Source organism: Tyto alba, unplaced genomic scaffold, assembly GCF_018691265.1.
Source record: "Tyto alba isolate M040663 unplaced genomic scaffold, T.alba_DEE_v4.0 Super-Scaffold_33, whole genome shotgun sequence".
Lineage (NCBI taxonomy): Eukaryota > Metazoa > Chordata > Aves > Strigiformes > Tytonidae > Tyto > Tyto alba.
Genome location: NW_024881308.1, coordinates 8020158 through 8046477, shown reverse-complemented (window position 1 = coordinate 8046477; position 26320 = coordinate 8020158). Strand labels below are relative to the sequence as shown.

The following is a 26320-nucleotide window of genomic DNA, read 5'->3' as shown; positions in this document are numbered from 1 at the left end:
TTTAACAGTCTGAAAAGTGCAAACTGGAAGTGCCAGCTAGAAAGATTTTCCTTTTTCAGGATTTTGCTAGCAAAAGACAAACTGTGTTTGGAATAAAACTGCATGAATTTTAAATGATGGTACCTTAAAGTTAATCACCTTAACTGTAGATTTCTAGGAGCTCAGTTTGGGTCTGAGTCTGGTTCATGTAAATCTGGAATAAATCCATTGAAGTTGGTTATTGCCTTCTAGATTTACTGTATTTTTAAGTAGATCATAGTCTTTTTCTTAGACCACGGAAAATTGCATAACATGCAAGCGTTCTGTATCTTTCAAGTGCAACAAGCTGAAACAAATAAAACTTTACATTTAAGCAAGACCTCGGCTAATGTAACCATGAGGCTAGAAGTGCCATATAAGAATCCCAAATGATTTCCTATAGGAATTTCAGTTTCTAGCGTGAATGCATTTAGATCTAGGAGGTCTCTGTTTTTTCCAGCACTACTGAATATTTGAAGGATGTTTTCCTTATGCAACAAAGTTCTCAGAATAAGTACTTAGTAGCAAAAGCATGACAGTATTCAACTAGCTCTTCTTCTTACTCTTAACCGGAAACACTTTGCAAACTTTCCAGTTTTTTCTTCCATAGTCAGATGGCTTTACTGTCTAACCCTTCTTCTGTTTATTTTTCAGGTTCTGAGGCTGCAGCTGTAGGCCTTCATCCAGGGCAGTGTATTTTGAAAGTTAATGGGAATATTGCAACACATGGAAATTATATGGAAGTTCTGGAGCACTTTACAGCCTACAGGACCAGACAACAGGAAGCACTGGTATGAATACAAAACCTCAAAGGAAGTACATTAATTCTTGCCCTTTTGTCCTCCCCTCCTTCTGTGCTTTTACGCTCACTAAATATTCAGAAAAGCAACATATACATGTCTCTTTTGACTTATTTACTCCTATGCCAAGGTCCTATTATAACTGAGGGAGCTGAATACAGTTGCCTCTAGTTGCAAAACATCTACAAATAATATGTATGTCAATTCATACATTGCATACAGTACTAAATATTATTAACTATTGCTAAAACTAGAATTTTGCCCAGATATTGATCTAGTTTTCATACTCTCTGAAGTTCAGAGGAAAGCTGGGGGAATGTTGATATTTCAGACAATTTAGAAAATACAAAATTGATAGCTAGATTCACCTTTGTAGTCTAAACATACAGAGATTGGACATTTTTACTGAGGTCAGAGCTGAAACCTGTATCTCTTAAAAGGGATTGTACCAGTGGGTGTACAGGACACATGAAGATGCGGAAGAGGACAGAGTTCAGCAAGCAGCATCCACTGCGTATCTGAACGGCAGTCATCCTGGCTCCAGCAAAGACGACTCCTCACTGGAAGGAGGTGCAGAATTGGATCCCCTTCAAAATAGCCAACAGGCATCAGGTAAAGATTCTCATGGGGAAAGGAAACCTAGGGACGAATCAGGGGCGTCAGCAAGGAAAATTGCAGTAGAAATAGAAAGTGTAATTATTATTGTAGAATATATCTTGTCTTAGTAAAGCTTTGTAATAGAATGAGGTTTGCCAGAAGAAGTACTCTTATGCTACAGTTTATTCAGAAGAAGAAAAAACTGAGATACGCATAGAAATCATACCCCTGTGACTCTCTGATCTTTACAAGAGAGCCAGTTTCTGGAATGAAGAGGCTCAGTATTTTTAGACTCATTTGGTAGCCCCTGCAAACCAGGAGTTTCTGGGCGGTAGCAGCTGGAGAGGGAAGGTCTGCAAGTCATTCCCCCTAGAATAATCTGTTTTTTGTGATTAAAGATTAAGATTTTAAAATACTTTGATCTGGAGCAAGTTTTCAGATTCTGTTACCACTGTGTCAGCAAAAGGTGTGAGTGTATTTCCTCCAACTCAGAAAAGTGTAACTCATAAAAAACACTGCTTTACCTCCATGTTGAGAGCTTATTCAGAAGTGTAGATGTTAGGGGAGAATTCTAAAGTCAGATTCAATCCAAAGGACTGAGCCTGGACTCTCTGAATGCCATTGGCAACTTCCCCTGGAACAGATGCTCATCTGTGTGGATCCTATCTAAAGTCTGGTGAGGCTGATAATCTAATGGTCAAACAGTGCAGCTCCACGATGGAACAGCTGGCGCAGTGCCCTGATATAGGCATGTGAGGTATTCCCTGGCAATTCTCAATCTGACTGTGATTTAAATCTGTTCTCTGGTGACAACAGCATTGCTGTGTGTAAAAAAATGTTATCTCCTCACCCCACCCCTGCCCTGCTATCTCAGGCTTATAGCTGCACAGAAAATGCCTCTGGAGCATTTCCCAAAATAGGACAGAAAAGTGACTTGTCTTCCAGAGGGACATTACAAACAACAGGACTCTGAGATTAGCATACTTCCCTTTACAAGCTTCTGCTGGGGTCCGTGGGTCTGAATGCTGAACAGAACTCAGAGTAGTGTCCTGCGCATGGGTGTGTGCATGGACACATGGAAGAACATCAGAATGTGGATTGGAGTATGTGGATTGTCTAAACCTCGTGTTACTGTCTCCAGTAGTGGCCAACAGAAAATGCCTTCCTCGGAATATTCTCCCAGCATCTAGCAGTATGTAGTTCAGAGACTCCTTGAGCCAAAGGTTGTCTCTTTGTGTCTTTGCATTTAATAATACCACTCAACAGATTTCTCTTCCCTATGCATGCCTGTATTCATGTGTGCTGCCAAACACCTGTAATGACCTATTTTGGTTCCAGCCCAGACACCACAGACCATCAGTTCTCCACTGGTCATTGGTGAAGAAACACCTCCCATTAGCCTGACTGTGGATAACACCCACCTGGAGCATGGAGTGGTGTACGAATACGTCAGCAGCGCAGGAATCAAATCCTTTGTCCTGGAGAAAATTGTGGAACCAAAAGGTTGCTTCAATCTTACTGCAAAGGTACCACAAAATGTACATGGCCAGCTTCATTCCTAAACAGAACAGGGAAGCCAATAATAGTCATTTCTCTGGTGGCTTGGCTCTTCAGATGAGTTAGCACATGGTCTCCTCAACCCTGCTTCGAGTTTCCTTCATTGGAATGCACCAAGTTATAATAGCTCGTTTGGTATGAGCGAGTCAGCAGATGCTTCTGGGATTTCAGCTGTTGAGGTAGAGGGAGGGGAACCCTCAGCTGTGGAATTCTCGCCTTTATCTGTCTGGTAACATACTCTTTGCTGATACTCAAGATTAATCTTTTCAGGCAAGAATTTGCTTTAGCTTGGAAGAAAATCAAGCAGCTTTTTCCCATCTGTTAGGCTGAACGGGTCAATAAAGGAATCAAGTAGAACTGCTACTGTTGGAAAGCAGGCGTGCACTTAGTATTTTTGTTGCCTGTGACAATAATGAGCTAATAGTGAATGTTTCTGTCACATCCCAATAACTTAAGTCCCATGAAAGTACACCAGAGCAGGTAACTTTGGCAATGCACAGTGGATGCACTTCAATTATTCCAAAAATTTTTGAGGAACATTTTATGACTCTAGGGATTAGACACGATAGTAGTTCTCAGGCAGTGATAAAGGCAACTTGTTCTGAAGGCAGCTTTATTCAACCATGACAGCATGGGAGCTTTGTCACTTGCTCAGTGGAAGAAAACTCTATTTTCCCTCACTGTTAAGTCTCATATCATTGATATCCTGTCTTTTTGTTTAGATTTTAGAGGCCTTTGCTGCAGAGGACAATCACTTCGTAAGGAATTGCAAGAGACTTATATCTCTAAGCAGTGCTGTAGCCACCATGCCCCAGTATGAATTCCGGCAAATCTGTGACACTAAGCTGGAAAGCATTAGCAGAAGGCTAACAAACTACCAAGAGGTACAGCACTACTAGTTATTGGTGACTTCTCAAAGCAATACTTCATTGAGATAACTGGGTCTTAGTATTCTTTATTAATGAATCCCAACTACTTTAGATTTAGGTGTCCAAGAGGCATGAAAACAGCTCTGCAAGTTGCTGAAATGGCAAGTTTTGAAGAAAAAAAGACCTTCTATTTAAATCACTCCTTTCAGTTTGCCAGACCTGTGGGTTATATTTTTGCAGGTTCATTTCCACCATATCAATGAATAAATATGACAACAGAATGATCAGTGTATGATTTAACATATAGAATGGTTTGGGCTGGAAAGGACCTTAAAGATCACCCAGTCCCAACTCCCCTGCCATGGGCAGGGACCCCTTCCCCCAACCCAGGGTGCTCCCAGCCCCGTCCAACCTGGCCTTGAACCCTTCCAAGGAAGGAGCTGTTGGAGGCCCCAGAGCTGGACCCAGCACTGCAGGGGGTCTCATGAGAGCAGAGTAAAAGGGGAGAATCCCCTCCCTGGCCCTGCTGCCCCCCCTGCTCTGGCTGCAGCCCAGGACACGGTTGGCTTTCTGGGCTGCGAGCGCACATTGCTGGCTCACAGGCAGTTTTCTGTCCACTAGTACCCCCAAGTCCTTCTCCGCAGGGCTGCTCTCCATCCACCCCTCACCCAGCCTGGATTTAGGTATGAACATAAGTACAGTGTATCATCGTGTAAACAAAGTATGTGTGCTTTTTTGTGCAGTTACCTGAGCTGTTTGAAAAGAGAGTCCTAGAAGGCATAGCTAATTGCTTTCATTTGTTCTTTTATGAGCTTTTTTTTTTTTTTTTAATGTGTTATTCTAGCTGCATCAGAGATCATATGATTCTGAAATAGGAGTCAGGAAGAGAAAAGGATTCTCTGTATTGCATCATAATTTTTTGCAAGTGAAGTAGCACATGCTTGCTTTATTTCTCCCAGTTTGCAGATGAATTGAAAACAAAGGTGAGCCCAGCCTTCAAACAAGCCATCATGGAACCACATTCCCTCAACAGCATGGATTTCTGCCCCACCAACTGCCATATTAACCTCATGGAGGTATCATACCCCAAAAACACTACCTCAGCAGGGAGGTCGTTCAGCATTCGCATTGGACGGAAACCCTCTATTATTGGTCTTGATCCAGAACAAGGTGATGATTACCTTTCAAATCATACTGCTTTTTTCTGCATAAAAAATTGTGTTTCCACTGCTCAGCAAGGTCAAAATAAGCTCCAAGGAAACAGTCTTGCTGGTACCCTTTTTTCATCCTTAAAATTTTATAGTCACATGACAGTTTTGTAGAATAGTAATGCCTTCAAGCATAGAGAGGCTTCAGGTCAAATGTTTTCCACAGCTAAGCAGTGTGGTCATTTCATCATAATTAAGTGTCCTGGGTATTGTTTGCAGTCAGTACAGGTGACTTACTGACTAAAAGAAAAGTGAATGAGGGCTGGTAGTTGTGCTCATGCTGTGAAGAGAGGCTACGTTCAGGGGAAAAAGGGAGTCGATCAAATTTTAGTGCAGTTTTCTTTTGTCATTACTAAATAAATTCCATGCGTTGGAGCTGAAAGTCTTTACTCTGTCAAGGGGGATCTATTTTCTGATAAATAGCTGCTACATAGCATTTGTCCTACAACCTGATTATTTGAGTTCCAACCTTTCTTCATCATGATCTCACCTGATATGCTTCTGATTCATTGTCTTGTGAAGGTCAGAGTGCAGGAATGTTTGGAAGAGACACAGGGAAGTGTAGACTAACCAATCTTTGGAAGAATGGCATTGACTATTCAAAATGAAGCCAATAAAGAAGCCTTGCTTGCTTTAAGATATTAAAATTTCATAGTATTTTTAATGTGAGTTAGGGTGGTTAGCAAAGTACCGTACCAAAACTGTCAGTATTTTTAAATGAAAAGGAATTTTATATATCTTCTCTAAGGAAATAAAATCCTACTTCTTTACATGTGTGTGTGTGTGTGTGTGTGTGTGTGTGTAAATGTTTGTAAGGCTGGAATAATAACACAGACCACCTCCAGAGAACCTGAATTTATTAACATTTCAACAAATGTTTTTAGATACTATCCATGCTGTCTATGAGTATATCTGTGGACAGTTGCTGACTTTACTTTCATAATTTAACTGTTTTCTGGACTGCAGTAAATTCAAAACATCTAGTTGGCATGCCAGGAAAAAAATATATTTTTTTAAAGAATATTTTTTTCATAGAATGTAATAATATAAAGCAATTCTGTGAAATTTTATTTTTTCCTGTTAAAATTCCACTTATCCTAAACTATCACTATTGGGATGGAGTGAGGAAAGTCATGCGAGCCATACTAACTAGTCCCTTCAATGTTTAGTAGGTACCTTAAATCCAGTCTCATATACTCAACATTGCATCACCACTATGGCTGCACCATCCTGGAGATGTCTGACCCCAGAAGATGGAGATCTTGATGGTAGCTTTGTCCAGCAGAATGGAGGAACAATTCAGGAAGAAAGAGGACTCAGTTTTCTACTGAAGCAGGAAGATCGGGAGATACAGGACTCATACTTGCACCTTTTTAACAAACTTGACATTGCAGTGAAGGAAATGAAGCAGTATGTCATTCAGATAAATAAGTGAGTAAAGAATCCTGTACGCACTGTAGAGAGCTATTCTGATAAAATGGAGGCATTGACCTCAGAAGGCACGTTGTGCCTATCGGCCTCGACTGGCATCATTCTCTCGTACTCCCTGTTCACACCTGCCTTTGCTTTGCAGCTCCTTGCTGGTTGTGTCAGAATCCTGTGCAGATTCACCACTGTATATATTATCGTCCTTTGCTCCTAAAAGTCTGCCTGAATTCAAGAGCCACTGTCTCGCTTACTATATATTCTAATATAAGAATCTATTTGGTACCAACAGCAATTTTGGAATTCCACATAGACATAGTCACTACCCTTGGGATTTTGTCTGTCATAAGGTAGACTAAGCAAAACTTGTGATTTCAGGCAGCTTTCTCTATATCATCTACGTTTTCCTTTCCTCTTACTGTCTTTTTATTTGTCTCTCTCTCATCGTGGGTCTCCCAGTAGTAGTAACGAAGTATTTAAGTAGAGAGTCTGTGTATTGTGCATAACTGGCAGGGTTTTGGTAGGAGAGACTGTAGGGGTGGTCTGTGTGGGAGGCCAGAAGAAGCCCTAAGCCACTCACAGCCACTTCCAGGAATCCCAGTAACAAAAAAGAACAGCCCATCATGCACCAAAACTTCAACTGAGCGGGAAGTATGCGGAGCCTTGGCACTGATGTGTTTAGGAAAGGGCAGTAGCTGCTGGGTAGAGCCAGCGAGCTGAGGCACTGCCCCAGAGGAGAAACGCAGCACCTTGGATGGAGAACGGGAGGACTGTGGCAAACTAAAACCAGAGCCCTTTCAGGCTGCCATGGTTGCAGTGATTAAGCTGTGCCCTATGGAGGTAGGGTACCTATGGAAGCAGGACCTTTTGTGATCTGAGATTGAATGAACCCCTTTCAGAGCTCACAGTTTTACACAGCTGCAGTCTGTGTAAAATGCTGGCACGGTCGCTTTTGATTTGACATAGCTGAATTCCAGCCTTAGTCATTATACCTGCTTTGTGAGACCACCCACCAGTCCCTGAGAGCTGAACGTTCTCCTTTTGCAGACTTCTGTCCACCATAACAGAACCTACAGAAGGTGGTGCCTGTGAGCCACCATCTACTGAGGAGACATCTCCACCTTCCCTGGCAACAGAAGAGAGTGATCCTGACAAAGCTGAGCATGGTGGAATCAAGAAAGTCTGTTTCAAAGTTTCTGAGGAGGACCAGGAAGACTCTGGACATGACACAATGAGTTTCAGAGACTCCTACAGGTTAGTCTGAACACTGTGCCACTTTTACCTTACTAATTTAATGTTTCAAAGTTCTAATCCAGATAAGGAATCAACAAGCATGTTATTTTCTAGCCAGTCAATTATTCTATATTCGCTTAGAAAAGTATTCACTAGCTATAGTTATTTCATTACATTTATTACCATGGAGACATACACAGCAAAAACCCTTTTCTCATAACAGTGCCAAAATATCAATGCTTCTAGAAAATTGAATAAAATTAAATAAATAGGTCTAGTGTGACTTCCCCTTTCTGTATCATATAGCTGGAAACTACAGAAGCTCAGCAGAGTTTGCAGTCTGCTTGGTCTTATAATAGCCGCTATTGGAAGGGGATGTTTCCACTCAGTTCTACAAACAATTCGCCCAAAAGTCTATGACACTGAGACACAGAAATGGACATTGAGCTTTTTATTTTTAATGTGCCTTTGAAACCACAAATTCAAATGTTTATTCAGGTGTCTCAAAGTCTTGTTTTTGGGACACGGCTGACTGCTGCTTCTCCAGGAATATTTGCTACCAAAGGAAATTTCACACACTCCAAATCTGTCTTTCTTGGGAGGCAACATTTGGAAACTCAGCTTCAGAAGAAGAAATGGAACAAGTTGCAGTCCTGTCTGGCCATTGCAATTTTAATAAGCCATTTTTACATTTATAGTAAGGCCACAGGACTTGCCTGTACAAAGGAGTAAAGACACCTTACAGTGCATTGGGAGGATTAGAGTAACCTGAATGAATGACAAGTCTTTGAAACTTCCACACTGCAGGCCTGATTCTTTACTTGCTGTTGGTTTTGTACTTGCACAAGTAGTAATAGGTTACATTCATGCCGGACTGCAGAAATGACAGAATTGGAACAGTTGGCATTGGAAGGGGTCTCTGGAGCCCACCTTGTCCAATCTCTTGCTCAAACCAGGTCCACCAAGATTGGTTGCTCAGGATCTCATCCAGTTGAATATTGAACATCTCCAAGGACAGCAAATATGAAGTCAGTAAAGAAACAGAACCAGCACTTGCAAGATTTCCTTGATAGCAGGTTTAACAAGAGACAGGCAAGAACCCTGATTAGGGTTCTTTTAATTGCTCTTACATTTTCCTCTCATCTCAGTCTGAAATAAAAACAGAGGAAGAGACACTATAGAGAATTTTATAGGCTTTTGGGGCTTGTACCATTAAAAACACTGTGCCACTTAATTGAAGGGGGACAGACTATCACCCATAGCCTTTTTGATTACTTTTATTAAGTTATAGTTAGTGTAAAGTTAAGTTAAAAACAGAGGAGATTCATACTAGAATTTTCCAGGTATGCATGAGTCAACATTGGTGTGAAGCCAACTGTAGTGACTCCTCTGCTTCCTGAGACAGTTTTAGGATCTGCAGTGCCTGATTCTCCAATGGTGTAGATTCCTTAAATTTCTTCTCCCATCTCCAGTATCTGTGCTACTGCAGCTTCAATATATGCTGGAGTTGGATGCTATAATACAAATGTTGAGTTTAGTGGAGATTCAATCTCGTAGATGTTAATTATTTCTCCCCTATTCGGTGCTCATAGAGCATGTTTAATAATGCAGCCTGGATGAGGTCTGTGATGGGAAGTCCGTTTTCATTATTTATAGGATCCAGGCAATATATTCAGCAGAGTGGTCACTACAAATGGAAAAAGACATCCTCTTCCAGTGCCAGTCCCAGAGGCCTTGCTTCATTGTTGTTCGCTTTTAAATAGTTTTTTTTCTGTATATGTGTAACAGAATTAGTTTTGGGTATTACAGTGTTAACAAAAGCAGAATGACAGTGTAGCAGAGGCTGGGTGTAAGGACAGGGTTTTTTTTCAATCACCTTCTTTGCTTTTCTTTCTAGTGAATGTAACAGTAACCGGGACTCAGTGTTGTCCTACACCAGTGTACGGAGTAATAGCTCTTACTTGGGCAGTGATGAGATGGGATCAGGTGAGTATATGCATAGGTTACATGCATATTTCTCATACCAGACCCCTCATCGGAGCTGATAAGCGTTTGCTGATTATAAGCACTTTCATATTTAAGTTACAAATGTGGTTTCTTCAAAACTAATCACAAGAACATAGAGATTTGTTCTTTTTCTAATGAATCACAGTAAATGTAGACTATGGAAGAGGTATTAGGCAGGAATAAACTTCTTTAGTTATTGGATATTTGCATTATATGAAAAATCATGAGTATTTTGATCTGTGAATTAGAGGTAAAGCAGCAGTCATTTTTCACCCACTCCAGTGTAAAGGTGTGCTTGTGTCATCTGTGGCCTCATCATAGATTATGTTTGTAACACAGTTAAAAGCTTTTAATCTTCTCTTTATTAGGAGATGAGCTTCCCAATGATATGAGGATTCCTTTAGACAAGCAAGACAAACTTCATGGCTGTCTGGAACACCTTTTTAACCAGGTATGTAAAGCATGGCTCTTACACAGAATTGCTTTCTCTTTATCAATGTCAATACAAGAAATTGGAAGTATCAAATTGTTTAATGAAATCCTATTTTGAGGGAAGGCAAACTATCAAGATTTTGGGGAACAGTGTAAGGAAGTATATTATAGGACATTTTGAGGAGCCAATTTTGTCAACACTCAAGTTGCCCTGTGTGATTTAAGCAAGGTTGACCTGTCTTATCTCAGGCATTAGACTAAGAGGAAAAAAGCTTTCATGAAAAAATGGAAAAGGTGAACAAAATTCTAATAATTTGTATGCTCTAAATGGGACATGTTTACAGATCTGAGGAGAGTCCTCGCAAGTTTAGCCGACAGATGACTTTAAAGAAGGCCGGGCTGGCTGGGGATCTGAGCAACCTGGGCTAGTGGAAGGTGTCACTGCCCGTGGCATGGGAGGTGGAACTAGGTGATCTGTAAGGCCCCTTCCAACCCAAACTATTCTATGGTTCTATGTGTAGCACCAGAGAATTCTTTTGTATTATCTTTTATCTCATCAGCATGGAGGTCATCATTGTGCAAAATGCTGTACTTAGTGTGAGAGGCTTTTGAGGCCAGTTCATGGTTAAAAAGTCTTCAAGCTATTTGTCAATGAGAAATCATTCCAAAATACAAACAGTGTAATGGCTTTTGCATTTTCCCACAACAGTTCTGTTCAGATTTTCTTCTGCAAGTCTTACACTGATTGAAAACATTCCAATTGTAGGTTGATGCAATCAATGCACTTCTAAAAGGACCAGTAATAACTAAGGCCTTTGAAGAAACCAAGCACTTTCCAATGGACCACAGTTTGCAAGGTAAAGAAGAAGGTGATTGTATTTAATAATGCGATTTTCTAGGACTTAAGAGCTTAACTTGGATGCAGATATGCTATATGGTTGCACAGAGTTACTTAACTATAGTCTACCCAGTCATACATTAGTGGCAGGTACCGTGTCTGACCATTGAAATTTTGCATCCTTAAAAGGTTGTTTTCGTATGAATTCCTTCTGAAACACACAGAACGCTTTTCTATTATATGCTGCTGAATCCTCCCAGACCTTTCAGAAGTCTCTAAATCTTTGATGTGAACACGGATATGTATCTCAAAAGGTACAAGGGAGAGATAGGTCAGATAAAAGGTAAGTGAGCACTCCGATAAGCTGATGAGGGGCTGACCACTGTAGATCTGAGGCATCAAAAGGTTCTGCCTGAGTTTGCTTAATGACTTATTCTGCTTTTCTTCAGATGGATAATTGCCAGAGTAAACTCATCCTCACATGACACTTATTTTGAAAACTGATTCCCATAGAGAGCAAACAAATGATACCGTGTTTTCTTTTTCCTCAGGGAGCATGATGAGACTTTGGTCTTAATGGTTTTGGGGTCCAGGATGTGGTTTCTTCTCTCACTGAAATACACAGGACTTTATTTTCTGAACATTTGCTGCATTTCCTTTCCCACTTGAAATCTGAAATGTTTCCTACTATTCCTACTATACTTCAGGTGCTGTAGTCATGCTCCAACCTTTGACAAGCTCTATTTTTAAGTTACAGTGGCAAACTCTAAAAGAGGGCTCTTTCTGTTTCTTTTTTTTCCTGACTCCAGAAATAACTCCTAGGAGGTTCTGTTACATGAACTCATCTCTACAAACACATGCACACTGATGTAGAATATGTTAGTCTTTCCAGGCACTGTTTGAATGAAGTGAAGAAATAACAAACACCCTGTGTTCACTCCCTTTATTTTATTTTATTTTGCTTAAACAGAGTCTTACTTATTAAATGTAGATTAATTACACTGAGAGAGCCTTTTAGTTAACTGAAGTTTACTGCTGATCCCACATTTGTCACACTGAGGAACAGACAAGTCCTGCTTGCATTCAGCTGGAATCCTGGACCAAAGTGTCTGTTTAACAGCTACCATAGACACCTTTCAGTGATGGATGCAAGTTTGAATGCTATCCTGTTCCTGTTCATGAGCAGTTATTTGGCACAGTTTTTCTGTGTTTCTTTGTCTGCTAATGCATTTTATCACCAGTAGTGGGGTATTTGGCTTAGCTACATAGATAAGTCATGAAGAATAAAGCTTCTGCTCTGATTAAATAATTAGCTTCCATCAGGTGAAAGCAGAATGTTTCATAACTTCTCATCAGTATTATGGGATGTGACAGCTGCAGCTAAAAATGTTGATCTGATTCTGCACAGCCAGAGAGACTCTAGATCTACCCGACACAGCTGCCTGAGCATTACTGAAGGCAGAGAAAACAGAAGGGAGTTCTGTGCTTTGTGACTAGTGCAGAACTCCCTTCTCTATGAATGTCACCCATGCATAACTTTTAGTCCACGATCCTGAAAACAATGCTAGGAGGCTGCTGATCATGAGATTATAGGAATAGTCTTTTTTTTTTTTTTTCTTCTGTATTAGATCTATTTAAGAACTTTTTTCATTCACAGTTGTTGCTATTGATTCTGTATCTCTGCTTTCATCTGTATACAGATTATAATTCACAAGCCACTCTCCGCTATGTAGCATTTCCTTAATGGCTAACAAACTCCATTTTTTCTAGAATTTAAACAGAAGGAAGAAACCACAGTTAGGTGCTGGAATAATATTCAAGCCAGCATTCAAGAAGATCCATGGAACCTTCCATTGCGCATCAAGAACCTTGTTGAAATCATACAAAAACATGTGGAAGGTCTGTAAATAAGGAAAAGTTTGTTGTCAGCTTCAGGGAGAAAAGATCTTGATCTAATCAAGTCTAGAGGTTTATCATTTTATCTCAAATTGTAATAAGGCTGTACCAGGCTCTGGAGGAGAACAGGTAAAACAGGTTATTGTTTGCAGAGTCTCCGTGCTGTGTGGTAAAATCTCACCTGTACAGCAATTCCAAAGAATTTCCTTTCCCTTATTTTATTTCATTAGCTTGTTCAGACAGAATATCAGACTGGTCTATTTCCCTGTGCTTTTTTAAACCCTTTTCAAAAAATTGAGAGATGCTTGGTATATTCCACAGTGAAATGAACTCTAATCAGACACTACAACCTCCTAAACCAGCAGTCTGGTTGAACTGGAACAGGAGCTGAATCTGATGTTTACAGTCTGGTGCAAAGCACGGGACAGAAATCATCTCCTTAGGAATTCATCTACATGTGCAATTTGTTTCCACTAATTCATGGTAGTTAACAGAGCATTTAGCCTGTAAAATTCTTTGATTTACACGTTGTTTCTTTTTCAGTCATTAACATGTCTGTGTGAGTAAGGACTACTAGAGTAAATAGAAATTGCCACAAAGGGCCAGAGGTTATGGGGAATGAGGAGACTGTTAATGAAACGCAATCAAATCTACCTTGGTATCATGCTGACTAAAGCATTACTTTTTTTTCCACTATTTTAGATGGGAAGAATCAGCTGCTTTTGGCCTTGTTAAAATGCACGGGTAAGGGAGTTTGATTTGTTGCAAAACAACATCACATATACTGAAGTCACTAACACAGTTTTATATGCATGCATGTGCATACATGAGAATGTTATGGTTTTCCTTAGGCTTTCGTTTTTTCCCTGGCATTTTATACAAACATTTCTCATGCTCTGCATCTAAGGCAACCTTTCCATGCATCTGGCATCTGTTCTTCAGTTTGTATTATTTCAGTTCAGTCTAGGCTGCTTGTATTACCTGGCTGTTCGCTGGTGTTTTACAAGCACTGTTTTTCTTTTTACTGTCTTCATTTTTTTCCTTTGTACAATCCTCCTTCCCAGATGGCCTTTACTGTTTCCTGCTTTGGTAAGAACATGCAGCAAAAACGAGACCTATTGCACAACATTCTGTGAGACCATGGACTCTGTCATCTTTCCAAACAGAGCAGGCATGTTAGGAGTTAGGATTGTGTATACTGAAATTATAGCCAGGAGCAGATTTAAGAACCTAAATATGCAAGCAGCACCTAAATAAATACACTGTGGACATCATTAATCTGTTACCATGCACAAAACATTGTGCTCCCAGATCAAGGGACAGGCCTTTCCCAGGAGTGAACGTGCAGTTTTTTTGTAATTGAAACACCTACTTGGTGTACTTTTGTTTGAAAATGAGGTAATCAATAACTGGAATAGTCAGTGACAGGCTTAATTCTCAAGCTTTGTAGAAAGAAGATGAGAGATTTGTATGGCTCTAAGTCACCCCTCAGTTCCTGCCAGGAGTCTGTCCGAACCAGCCTGTGGCATCAGTCCAGTGGCCAGACAGGCTCTTTTACTGACACCAGGTATCATGACTCCCTGAGTCTCTACCTGTGCCCCATCTCCTGCAGCATTGCCGTGAACATCCTCTGGAAAGAATGGAGGAGCAGATGGCACTGATCTGGTTCATGGCAGCTTTATGGCACCAGGGATTCCCTTGCCTTGAGGGCAGGCCTAAGCTCTCTTTGCCTTGTTTCTGGCGGTACTGAGGTGTACTGCTAGGAGGATGGGTTGCCCTTAAATTGAGAATATGGCCCAGAGCCTGGAGTGTGTTAGTCAGCCTATTGTGTTCAGTGCTTTATAAAAATAATCCAGACCTTCAGAGCCTCTGGGTGATGTCTTTGGCTTCTTCCTCTGGGGAACACTGCCTTGCCAATGAGAGACTGCTGCACTGCAGTGCCTGCTAGAGGAGCCCGGGGTGCCTGGAAGTCACTCTTCACTTATTCATGTGCCTTGTTGGCCTGCAATCCCCTTAAGTGTGACGAGGTTGATTTGACCAGCATGTGGCTGCCTGGCAGGCGAACTGTGGAAGCAAAGTTAACACAGGGGAAATTCTCCCAGGAAACATAAACCAATTGGTACCGTATGGGCAGGCCCAGTTAATGCATTAAGCATATGGGAAGCCCACAAGATACAGATGGATGGGGGAAGATGAATCTCTAATAGCCCAGGAGAGAAGTAATAGCAGAGACCTTCTTTCAAGAATTCTTTTGCTTCTGTAAACATAAAAAGAAGGGAATTAACCCAGATATGGCACTAAGGAGTTACAGCTCTTCCCAGTCAGAAGAATAAGCATGCAGATGGCAGAGGTAGTAATAAACAGTCAAGTGGACTAGAAAGTTTTCAAATATGCATGTACTCCAGCTATGCTGTCTTTGTCTGTACACTCAGGTCACGTAGCAAGAAGAGGTTATCTGTTAAGTCTGTGCAAAGCTACAGCAGAAGCCAAATGTCATGCACACACACACACACGCAAACTGCCGCTTTGGCAGTGAGATTAAAGACAAGTATACTCATGATTTCTTTGTGCTTCTCTTCCCTTCTCTGGCAGATACTGAGCTGCAGCTGAGACGTGATTCCATCTTCTGTCAGTCTCTTGTGGCTGCAATTTGCACCTTTTCAGAGCAGTTACTGGCTGCTCTCAACTATCGATACAACAACAATGGGGAATATGAAGAGAGCAGCAGAGACGCCAGCAGAAAATGGCTGGAACAGATAGCAGCCACTGGTGTTTTACTAAACTACCAGTCTCTCCTCTCCCCCACTGTGGTAAGATGAAGAGTTGTGGCACCCTTGGGTCTGCTCACACTTGCCTGTGTGCTTTTCTGCCACTCACAGCACAGCCAGAGCCCTTCATTCTACCAGCACGTTTAGACTCTCGCTACAGCAGCTTCTGGAGATTCCTGCTGCTGACAACCTTGTGCCAATATTCCATATCCCGTCATTTTCATCTCCTCACAAATACTGGACCCACTGCCATGCTAAAACACTATATGAATCTGTCTGCCTTCATATTTGGAATAATGCTGCTGCATTTCGGGAGATTTTAGTCCTCAGTTGCTGGTGACACATGTGTGGCCTGCCATCTTCTGGTGAAAACACACATTTCAGCAAATGGGTGAAAAAGTTCTGAGTGTTTCAAGTGGTTGACCTGAAAATCTAGGCTTTTTTTAAATGCTGGACACCTTTATAGATGAGAGAGACTGCAGTCACTTCCGTGGTGCTGGTATTTGAGGCACCATATCTAAGGAAGAGAGGAGCTGGTCTTGCATACTTATCTGCACCTAATGAACAGATAAGCCATGGCTACAGTAGATAAGCTGCTGTAACGGTACAAATATTTAGAAAAAAGGAGCATAAAAAAGACAGGTAGCTCTGATGCTACAGAGAGGTGACTTTTTTTTGACTTTGTAAACATTGTAGATTCTGTGTTCATGTTTTTTGTTATTGTTAAATACAATCCAAACTATGTGCATATGTAACTACTATTTATTCACACTGCATGGAATGTTTAGACATTTATTTAGCAGTAGCTGTTAGGCTGTTCTTCATATTTGTAGGTATAAAGTTTGGAGAAAGAGATCCCTTCAAACTCATTCAGTCCTTAAACCTCTGTACTCTTTGTGAATCACATCAAATGACACTTAAGCAAACTCGTATCACAAAGTTAAAGAGCATTTAGTAATTACCTGGCTGGGATGAAGTTAATGGAAAGCTCCACGTTCTGCTCTAGGTCTCCTGTACCAAAGGATGCCCATAACAACTACACCTTCCTGCCATTGATCTCTTTCTGGCAGATTATAACCTATTTATATCTGTTTCTTTGCTCTACAGAAGGAGGAGCGTACCATGCTGGAAGATATCCAGGTCACTCTGACTGAACTGGACAAAGTTGCCTTCTATTTCAAGCAACTGGATGAAAGTCTTGTAGCAAGTGAGTATTCTTTTGCTTCTTTGAAGCCCTTTTTCTGGTTTGTTTTATGGGTTAATATCCTCCATGACTGTAAATCTAACAGACTGTGTCGGACCTGGAGAGCACCTCTGAAGCACTGGTGCATTCCCTCAGCTTCCCCTGCAAACACACAGCATAAAAAGCAGGACTGGCATCATGGGATGCTGGTTGCACATTCTGTGATTTGCAGCAATGGTCTGTGCCAGTTTACTTTACCTGTGTGATTCGCACAGAGGGAGTTATGACAGATGAGGAGCAGTTCGTGGCAGATATTTGTAATTCGCCACATTCCCTAAGGTAGAGGGACTGTCCCTCCTCAGACCTTGTGTCCTGTGTCCCACCCTGCAGATCTCTCTCCATGTTTACTGACAATGCGATGCCATGAAACAAGATGGGATTTTAATTATTAACCATGTTTATTGTATTAGCATCAAACATCGTGCTCGGTCATGTATCTTTTTAAGTATAATCTTTCAGAGCCGGCATTCTCTCAGTAGAGACTCTCCCTTTTTCATCTAATGGTGAAGATGTGAAATGTCATTGGATAATCTAACAAACTCAGATAGCGGTGGTTTCGCATTTCTCCTGCTGTGGTAAAGCAGCAAGTGTTTTATCTTTATTTCTCCAGATACTCATGTCTTCTACCACATTGAAGGAAGTCGTCAGGCCTTGAAGGTTATCTTTTATCTTGACAGCTACTACTTCTCCAGACTGCCTTCTCGGTTTCAGAATGGGGGAAGCTTGAAACTGCACACGGTGCTCTTTACAAAAGGTGCCTATAAAAAGCTTTCTTGAGAAAAATAACCTAACTGATGATGGTGAAAGATTCAAAATAAAGAATGACCATGGAGCTCTTAACATAATGCAGCTGAGAACTACAGACCTATTTAAGAAGCAGATGTTTCTATTCTAGGAAGATCTGGGGAGTGCTAGATTTTAGAATAAGACCCAGTCATGTGAACAAGATATGCCTGTTTGGGGCTTTTTTTATGCCTTCCTGTAAAGGCCATAGGGACACTATACTGGACTACATGCACAGTCGGATCTAATAAGGTATCAGGAGATGTTCCCAGGCTACAGAGAAGTGTTTTTAAAAGCATACACCATGACAGAATCATCTGGGCTGGAAATTGACTTAATAAGTAAATATTCATACCAAAATAGAATACAGGAAATTTCCTTCAAGGGGTTATTAATGGAGAGTAATTGCTGTTAGGTAGAACGGCTTCCTGTGAAGCTCACCTTTATGATGCTACCACTGTATTCCCATACTGGGAAATGCATTAAACTTACGCAGTAACAGGATCGGTCTTGACATGATCCCACAGTCGTTTGCTGAGTGGTGAGATGATAGAGAGAGAAATAATAAGTGAAGAAAAAGAAAACTAATAACATAGATTTAGTAAACTGTTTTCTTCTTCAGCTCTGGAGACTATGGAGGGGCAATCACAACCAGCTGGCTCCTCTCTAGAAGAACTTCCCCAGCAAATTAATGGTATTTCACTTGAAAAAGTGCAGCAATACTACCGTAAACTCAGGTATTTCATGCTTCTCCTTTGCCTTAAAAGACATTGAAAAGAGTGCTGCTTGCTAAGGACCTTCAAATTTAATGAAAAGGAGATTCTGTTCCTGACAGTTTCTTGTACAACTATGATTATTGGAGATCCTCATCGTGTAGGAAACCTGTTAATTTTCTTCCCACAGTTAAGCTCGTTTGGAAGTAGTTCACTGTACAGGATGAAATTCCCATCTAATTTGACTTCAGAATTTTGTGCAGAGCTAAAATTACATAAAAAGGGGGTTTAGGAATATTTTAGTACAGAATCTCTAAATTACTGTGATCAAAATGCTTCACTAAGAAATCAGATCTTGAAGTACAAGATTTTTAGCATGGCCCTCTCAGATGTTTTATACAAGCTGATATACATAGATGTGCTTGAAGTGAGACACACCAACTAATGTAGTCCTTGCTGGCCTTTCTGCAGGACATTTTACCTCGAGAGATCAAATTTGCCCACTGATTCCAATACTACTGCAGTGAAGATTGACCAGGTATTGTTATTGTGTTTCTTTCTACAAAAAATTCTCTCATAGAAATATTATTTCTACATCTCTAAAATCCCAGTTGTGGGATACCCATATGGCAGACCTGTGCAAACCGAAATAACATTTAAAAAATGTTCCCTACCCTAAAGAAATTATCTGAATTTCTCCGAAGCTTGGCTACAGTTCTTTTGTTTAGAAGAAAATGTGCAGAACTGGGTTAGACACAAACCCCTTAACTTAGGCATTAATAAGATTCCATATCACCCTGACTGCCCCTGCTAAATACAGTATCTTGATGTTAGACAGACTGAATTAATTTTCCTCTCCCACAGTTGCATGAAAGTGAACAAACATTCAATTTGCAAGTTATGCTGTGTTCACAGTTATAGAGGAAAACAACAGGAAAACAGTACTTCCCAGCATCTCGTGTAAAGGCAGTCTGTCTAACTGGGGCGGGTGACATATGTGAATGGAAGGCATTAAATACTACTGCAGGGAAGACAAAATCAGAGACTGTCTTTGCAATTGTAATGTACATTGTAAACAATCCATGTGATTTGTGATAATTGCAAAAAATTGCCCCAAACCTAAGTAACTGTTTGTATTTTTCCACTTCCAAAGTTCATATGTATTCTAAACAGTTGTTACCGCGTGGCAGTTAATCTTGTGTAGAATATTGTGCGTAGACGTGGGATAAAGAATTATAAATGTCTTCATAACTGAAGGTGTAAGTATGCCACTGATGCTTTTTCTTTTTTATTGCTTTGTTTAGCTTATTCGCCCCATTAATGCAATGGATGAGCTTTGCAGGCTGATGAAGTCTTTCATTAATACAAAACCAGCGCAGTCAGGATATTCTAGCAGTAACACATCAGGAGCTGGCCTGCTACCTATATCCTCTGAGCTCTGTTACCGACTTGGAGCCTGTCAGGTTACTATGTGTGGCACTGGGATGCAGAGGTGAGATTTAAGAAACCTACGTGCTACTGGTGCGCTGAGAACTTTCGTCCTTTCTAGAGATTGGAACAATGTATTTGATTATGTTCAAAGCAATAGAGATTGTAATAATAAGGACCAAAATCTACTGCAATCTTTATTTCAGAGTAGGTTTTGACTTCTAATACTGTCGTTAATCGTTAGTATTGACACAAACTTTTTTGTGTTTCAGTGCATCAACCAATGCAACTGACTGATGTCATTGCATATACTTTCAGTCAACATTGTCTTCAATCACACACTGAAAATGGAGGAAGTTGCTCAAAAATAGCTTTAGTATCTTGGTGTGTGCAAGCATTGATTCTAAACACACTTCTGTTCTTCCAGTGTCTCAAAATGATTGAGTAAATAAAAGGTTCATTTGTGAATAATTTTATATCAATCAGTGCAGAAGATCAGTGAAACATAGACTTGTAGTAATGATGCTGGGGACTCAAACAATTGCAGTATCTAGGTGTAACCAGACTGGCAATGCTGGACTGAGGTCATGTTATACTCCTGTAAATAAAAAAAAACTAAAAACATAAATATAAGAGCACGAGCTAACAGAAGTCACACGTAACAGGTAAGTGTCCTGTTACATACCTGTTTATACATTTTTAAATATGATCTGTGATTTAATATCTCTTGTTCCGGTGTTCAGAAGTACACTGAGTGTGTCCCTGGAGCAAGCAGCCATCCTGGCTCGAAGTCATGGACTTCTGCCCAAGTGTATCATGCAGGCTACAGACATCATGCGAAAGCAAGTGAGTATTTGGGTGTGTCTGCTGCGTGCCACCATTTTAATTCCAGTAACATCACTGTACAAACAGCAGTGTAGTTCAGTGCAGCACCGTATGTTGTGCATTACAAACCCATATAGCCAAACTTCTATTAATGGCTGAATAGCGACACATATATTTGACAGGAACAAATTAACTTTTGCATGTACAGCCATTACAGCAATTAAACTACATGTCTCAGTGTACATTATCTGAGGTATGTGCCTTGATGGATGGAAAGTGGAGACTATCCAGTATAGTTAAGAGAACTTCTGTATATGAAAAAAACCAAGTCTCAATCACAGTGTTAAATAGTCGAAATTCCCTAGTGCTAGACAGCAGTGCTTGTAAAGTGCTTAGGGACTAATTCCATCTTTTAAGTAAACACAGATGACTAATGTATCCACCCAATGGATTCCAAATCTTCTAAAAGTAGTTAATGGGTTCTCAAATAGAAACCATACTCCCATTATAATATTTTCCCCTAAGGATCAGATGCTTTATCGATACTGTCAGTACCATAAATTCTGTTTCCTTAGGGACCAAGGGTTGAAATCTCTGCCAAGAATCTGAAAGTGATGGACCAAATGCCGCAGTGTGCACCTCGGTAGGTTATTATGTATTATGCATTCTATCTGAGTGCTGGTTTTATGTTTCTGTAACAGTTGAGGAGTTCCTGTTATAACCAGATATCTCCTTAGTAGCAGTAGTGGAAAAATGAAAAAATTCCTACTGTTCTTTCTCACTGTACTAAACTAAGTGCACTGTAGATTAGTAAGCTTTGCTGCTTAAAATTTGCAGATCATTAACTTCAAAGGTTTTTACATTTTCTGAATAAAACAAAAGTGATCGGAGAGAAGGGTCTTTTTTACTGTGAGTTGGCAAAGCTAGGGATTGATAGCCATCTGTGGAATGCTTAGAAGGAAGAATTCCTGAATGGCAAATCTGACTGCAAATATGCAAAGATAATTATTAGGCTAATACTGTTGTGTGCTTAGAGAAGCTTGACTGTTTAGTTATGGCAGAGCAGGTTTAAGAGCAAGCACTTCAAGTCAGAGTAACCATATAGTAATGCAGCTCTGAGGAAGATCGGTTGCCCAGGGCTATATATGTTTTTGTCTAGAAGACAACTTTGAAAAACACCGTACATTTGTGAATCCTACTGCACCTAACAGGAGCTGGAGGTGTTCATCTCCTCTCTACAGGATAATACCGCCTTTATTTTTAAGAACAGTGACTCTTTCCAGTCAATTTTCTCTGATTTTGTATATCAGAGCAAAGAGAATGTTCTTTAATAAACTGTAACATGGCATTTTCCCACAATGGTAGGTAATAAATTGTCAGGATTTAGATGACAATATATACAGAATCAGTCTGTACAAATAGCAGAGAAACTTCTGTTCTTCCCTTGTTAATGGCGTTGTTCACATGAAGGCAAAACAGTTCAGGCATGCAGCAACCAGCGTCACAAAAGATCCTGGAAAGTCTGTGCCACCCCTTCAGATAGAGCAAGTGTATTTGCTAGTGCTGGAGTTCTCCAAAGAACATACTAGTTCAGAGCCAAGACTTCCTTAAAACACCGATACCTTATTCACCCATTAAAACTTCTGAGATAGTCTGAACAAGCCTCACCCTTTTCACCACCCCCCCAACCCCCCCCAGTCTGTTCCTCAAAATGTTTATAGGAAATTATTTTAGATACTGTGATGATGCTTACTGTAACAGTCTGGTCTTGGTTTATTTTCTCGGAGAGCTTAAAAAGAACAGTATTTTGCATTTAGAACTTTATCCTCCTGTTGGGTTGTAATTGCTATTTCAAAAAAAGGAATAAAATAATAGTCTGTGTTGGCTCCTGTACCATGTCCCCAGTGTCATACATCAGTGTTTTAGCAGCGTGGTTATTTTGCCTTATTAATGGCCGTACATTACTTTGGTTCCATTTTTATGACCATAACAGCATGCTGTGTTCAAAAAGAAACAGCTTTACAAACAAATAAGATGAGGCATTTCTTGTCTTTTGTGTGCACTCTAAATCACAATGACAAATTCCAGGACTATTTGCTTGCATTATTTCAGGGCAATAAAGCTGAGATACATGTGTTCCTGCTGGGTTCCATCATCATAATGTGAAATAAAACTGAGCAAAGTTAAAAGGAGATCTGATGAATTAATGTTAATTCTCAGGATTATATTTCCTGGCATTGAGGTTTGTCAGACTCTGTAGTAGAAGTCTTAAAAGAGAACTTCTAAAAGATTTGAGCTTATTCGAATGTAAAGTAGAAAAAGCCAAGAAAAAGTCATGTATGAATGACAGTCAGGATGCACTTAGGTTTAACCATTGGCCTCAATTTGCTAATCTTGTGATTAAAAAACTTTCTCTGAAAACATGGTTACTAACTGTAAAGTTTGTTCAACCATGTCAACAAGCAAATATGTTCTTTTATCTGTTTGGTATCCTAATCTGTATGAGGCATAAACTCTTCTGGTCAGGAAAAATTCTGAACTGGGTTTAAAACAAAAGAAATAGAAAAAGAGAGAAGGGACTGTTGAAAACCCAAACTGGGCCAGAGTTAAAAGGGAGTGATGGAAGGCTTCGAATAGTATTTAAACAATGTTTGTAAACTCTTTAGTTAAGAAATCACTAGTGGCACTTCTAAATTTGAAATTATTCAGTTTAAAAATAGTCGTATTCTTGAATATTGAATTACTGCTAAAGCTTGCAGAATGATAAAGACGAAGATGACTCTCATCTGCTCTGCCAGTAACTTTGTTTTCATCCTTGTGATATTTAATACTGTATGCTTCGTCTGCCTTAAAGACTCTATAGGTTGTGCCAGCCACCTACAGATGGGGATTTATAGAATTGCGAGGGCACCCACGCTGCAGCCCCGCTAAAGCATTCAGCTGGGAGCAGCCCTGCGAGGACCCACGCGAACTGACGCGGCTAGCGCTGAATCCCGAGAGGAAGAGCTGCTGCTCTGCTTTAGTGGGAGACGAACCTGCTGGACCCAGGCACCGAGAACCTGCCTTTGAACTCCCGCAGCACCTGCAGGGATCCTTGTAGTGCTTGGACTTCTTGAAGAAATTCGTGAAACAACCACCACAGAGCTATGCTGGCTGTTACTGCCGTTTGCTAGATGCCTGGAAAAGTGACAATTCCATTTCAAGAAAGCGCAGTTTTACTGATGACTTGTTTGTGCTGCCACGTAAAAGTTGTGGACTTGAAGACTTGGATTGGTTAAGAAAATCCAGAATGACGTATCTCTCTCTCCCTGTACTGCATCTGGCATCCATTTAATTGCCAGCATGATTTTGGTCAGCATCCTTGAGCAGTAGCTGCATAAACACCACTTTTTCATGAACTGACCTGCACTTTTGAACAACAAATAGCACAATCTATGGTTTAGTCAAACAGGAACATAAAGAATTTCTTTTGGAGTAATTTTCCACTTCAGCCCAGTGAGAACCAATCTCTCTATGCTGCAAAGTATACATTCCATAATAATTCTTAACATTACTTCATTTTACTTACTGTAGCTTTCAGGTTTTTGATTAACTCTTTTTACTAATGCCCTATTATGTACTCTGGAAATACAGTACTATTTAAGAGGAGAGATTGGGAGTGAAGGATTTTAAAGGAAACTTTTCAAAGGAAAAATACAGTCTTATTATCTGGTTATTTGAACAGATGTAGTTTTTAAAACAGGTCAGAAGAACTATACTTATTTATGTGGAGTGGAATATGTGTTTTCGATCATGTTATTATATATACAAGATTTAAATAAAAATTATATTGTTTAAAATGGGACCAATATGCTGGCAATTACACAGCTACTCCCAGTTTACTGAAAAAATCTACATTATTTAAAATCTTTCAATATTTAAGTAGTCTTTAATACAGTTATTAAGACGTATTAGGGATGCTTTTAAGTTAAAAGAAAAAAAGGAATCATGTATATAATGTACTTTATTTTTTCTTGTTTGAAAAATTGTTCTCCGTTCTGTCAGTATTATCCTAAGCACAGTAATTTTTTCCAGATTACTGGCTGAAATTAATTGAAACATGTCAGCAGTCTCAGGACAGAAATAATGTTCTTTTGGAGTGAGTGCCTTAATACGACCACCCATCCCAAACGAATTTCAGTTGTAGCAGGTGTCAGTAGAAGGGGGTGTAGGAAACCTACTGTTCCTCTGTTTCTCCACAGCCTCGTTTAAAACAGTTCGTAGTTAGGAGATCCAGAAGCGCTTTGCAGTGATGTATATTCTAGAAAATAAAGATTTGGGGGTTTTATTTGTGATGTTGTTGGGTTTTTAGTTGGCTTAATTTTATTTTATTAACATCCAAACCAACTCAAAAACTAAATTTAGACTTTTTTCATTTGGATATGAAGGTCTCTTAAATTTTTTAATCTACACTTCAACACAAAATGTCTTACGACAAGTATGGAAATGCAGATTGTTCTGAACCTCTTCTGGTTTTAATTTTTTTTTCTTCACTTGCAGACTGAAATAATTTTGGGGAAGTAATGTGTTTTGTTTAATCTATTACTTTTAGCTGTTTCCTCTGACCTACAGCAACCTGTTAGAGGGAACTAGGACAACTCATCAATCACCAGCTGTCAGATACAGGGGTTTGTTACCGAGTATCCATTTTGTACTGCAGCCAGATAAGTAGATCATTATTTCAATGCACTTTTTTGTTAATTTTGGAAGAGTTATTCTTGCCATTTGCTGTTAGATGAAGAAATGGATGTTTCTTTACTGGATCCTCAACTTTAAATGTACTTGGTATTATGAGACCTGTAGGAACACTCAAAAATAAAAAGAACACATAGGCCAGAATCCTCACTTTGTCTGCATCAGCTCTGTTCAGCAGAACTGCAGCAATTTACAGGCTGGTGAGGATCCTGGCCCCCACTTACGCAGTCACTGTAAACATTACAGATGCGTAGAAGCGTATCTAAGGGCATTTACACTGTGCACTGTTTTACATTGAAATGTATATGTTATTCTCATTGAAAACGTGATAGTTTTTATTATTAAAAGTTGGTTTATATAATAAGGAAAGAAGGTATGATCATCTTTTTCTGTTAAACCCTTTAGTTTCTTAGGTCTAAGTTCTGTTGAACAGGTTAAGTTCTTATATTTGTATGGAACAATGAGTAGTCAGAAGTTTAAGCTGTAAGGGAAGAGTTGTTTTTGATACCAGCTCAAACTGGCAGTGTAGAGCTAAACTCTTCCTGTTTGTGCAGTGTCGGTGATAGATGTGGTTTCACTGCAGACTTCCTATTAAAATAGAAAAGAAAAACTGGTTTGATGCTGTAAAACTGCAAGGTTTGAATCCTGTGCTGGAAAAAACAGGTTCAAGTGGAAAATAAGAGGAATGCACAAGCTGACCGGCAAGTAAAGAGAGTAGGTCTGCAGAATTTCCATGGCTAAAAGCAAAATGAGAATCAGGCCTGCCACAACTAAGCAAGTGCAGGTTTCGTCAATGTGGAGGATCTGATACACTGGAATTGTGGAAAATATGGAAAACACAGTCGAAATGGAGAAAATGGAAAGTAGCTGCATGATGATGAGGTGTGTAAACAGCTGGCTAAAGGAAAGAAGGCAATGCTGAAAAGAGAGTGGGGGTTGGGTGGCA

At 40.0% G+C, this 26320-nt stretch overlaps 1 protein-coding gene across 2 annotated transcripts in view; it reads left to right on the top strand.

The window, feature by feature from the left end:
• PREX1 (phosphatidylinositol-3,4,5-trisphosphate dependent Rac exchange factor 1) overlaps positions 1-25988 on the top strand; it is a 168806-nt gene extending 142818 nt beyond the window's left edge. The window contains exons 20-40 of one of the 2 annotated variants that reach the window (XM_032993589.2): positions 673-809; positions 1259-1430; positions 2754-2941; positions 3695-3856; positions 4801-5011; positions 6222-6480; positions 7522-7728; positions 9605-9693; positions 10083-10165; positions 10913-11003; positions 12755-12883; positions 13583-13624; positions 15473-15690; positions 16756-16855; positions 17502-17645; positions 18297-18411; positions 18859-18925; positions 19692-19879; positions 20559-20661; positions 21216-21283; positions 23495-25988. In XM_032993589.2, coding sequence (XP_032849480.2) covers positions 673-809; positions 1259-1430; positions 2754-2941; positions 3695-3856; positions 4801-5011; positions 6222-6480; positions 7522-7728; positions 9605-9693; positions 10083-10165; positions 10913-11003; positions 12755-12883; positions 13583-13624; positions 15473-15690; positions 16756-16855; positions 17502-17645; positions 18297-18411; positions 18859-18925; positions 19692-19879; positions 20559-20661; positions 21216-21283; positions 23495-23537 — 2816 coding nt within the window. In that variant the 3' untranslated portion in view covers positions 23538-25988. Of the gene's footprint in view, positions 1-672; positions 810-1258; positions 1431-2753; positions 2942-3694; positions 3857-4800; positions 5012-6218; positions 6481-7521; positions 7729-9604; positions 9694-10082; positions 10166-10912; positions 11004-12754; positions 12884-13582; positions 13625-15472; positions 15691-16755; positions 16856-17501; positions 17646-18296; positions 18412-18858; positions 18926-19691; positions 19880-20558; positions 20662-21215; positions 21284-23494 lie in introns of both variants that reach the window. The other variant, XM_032993588.2, reaches the window with a different exon arrangement.
• The last annotated feature ends 332 nt before the right edge of the window (positions 25989-26320 follow it).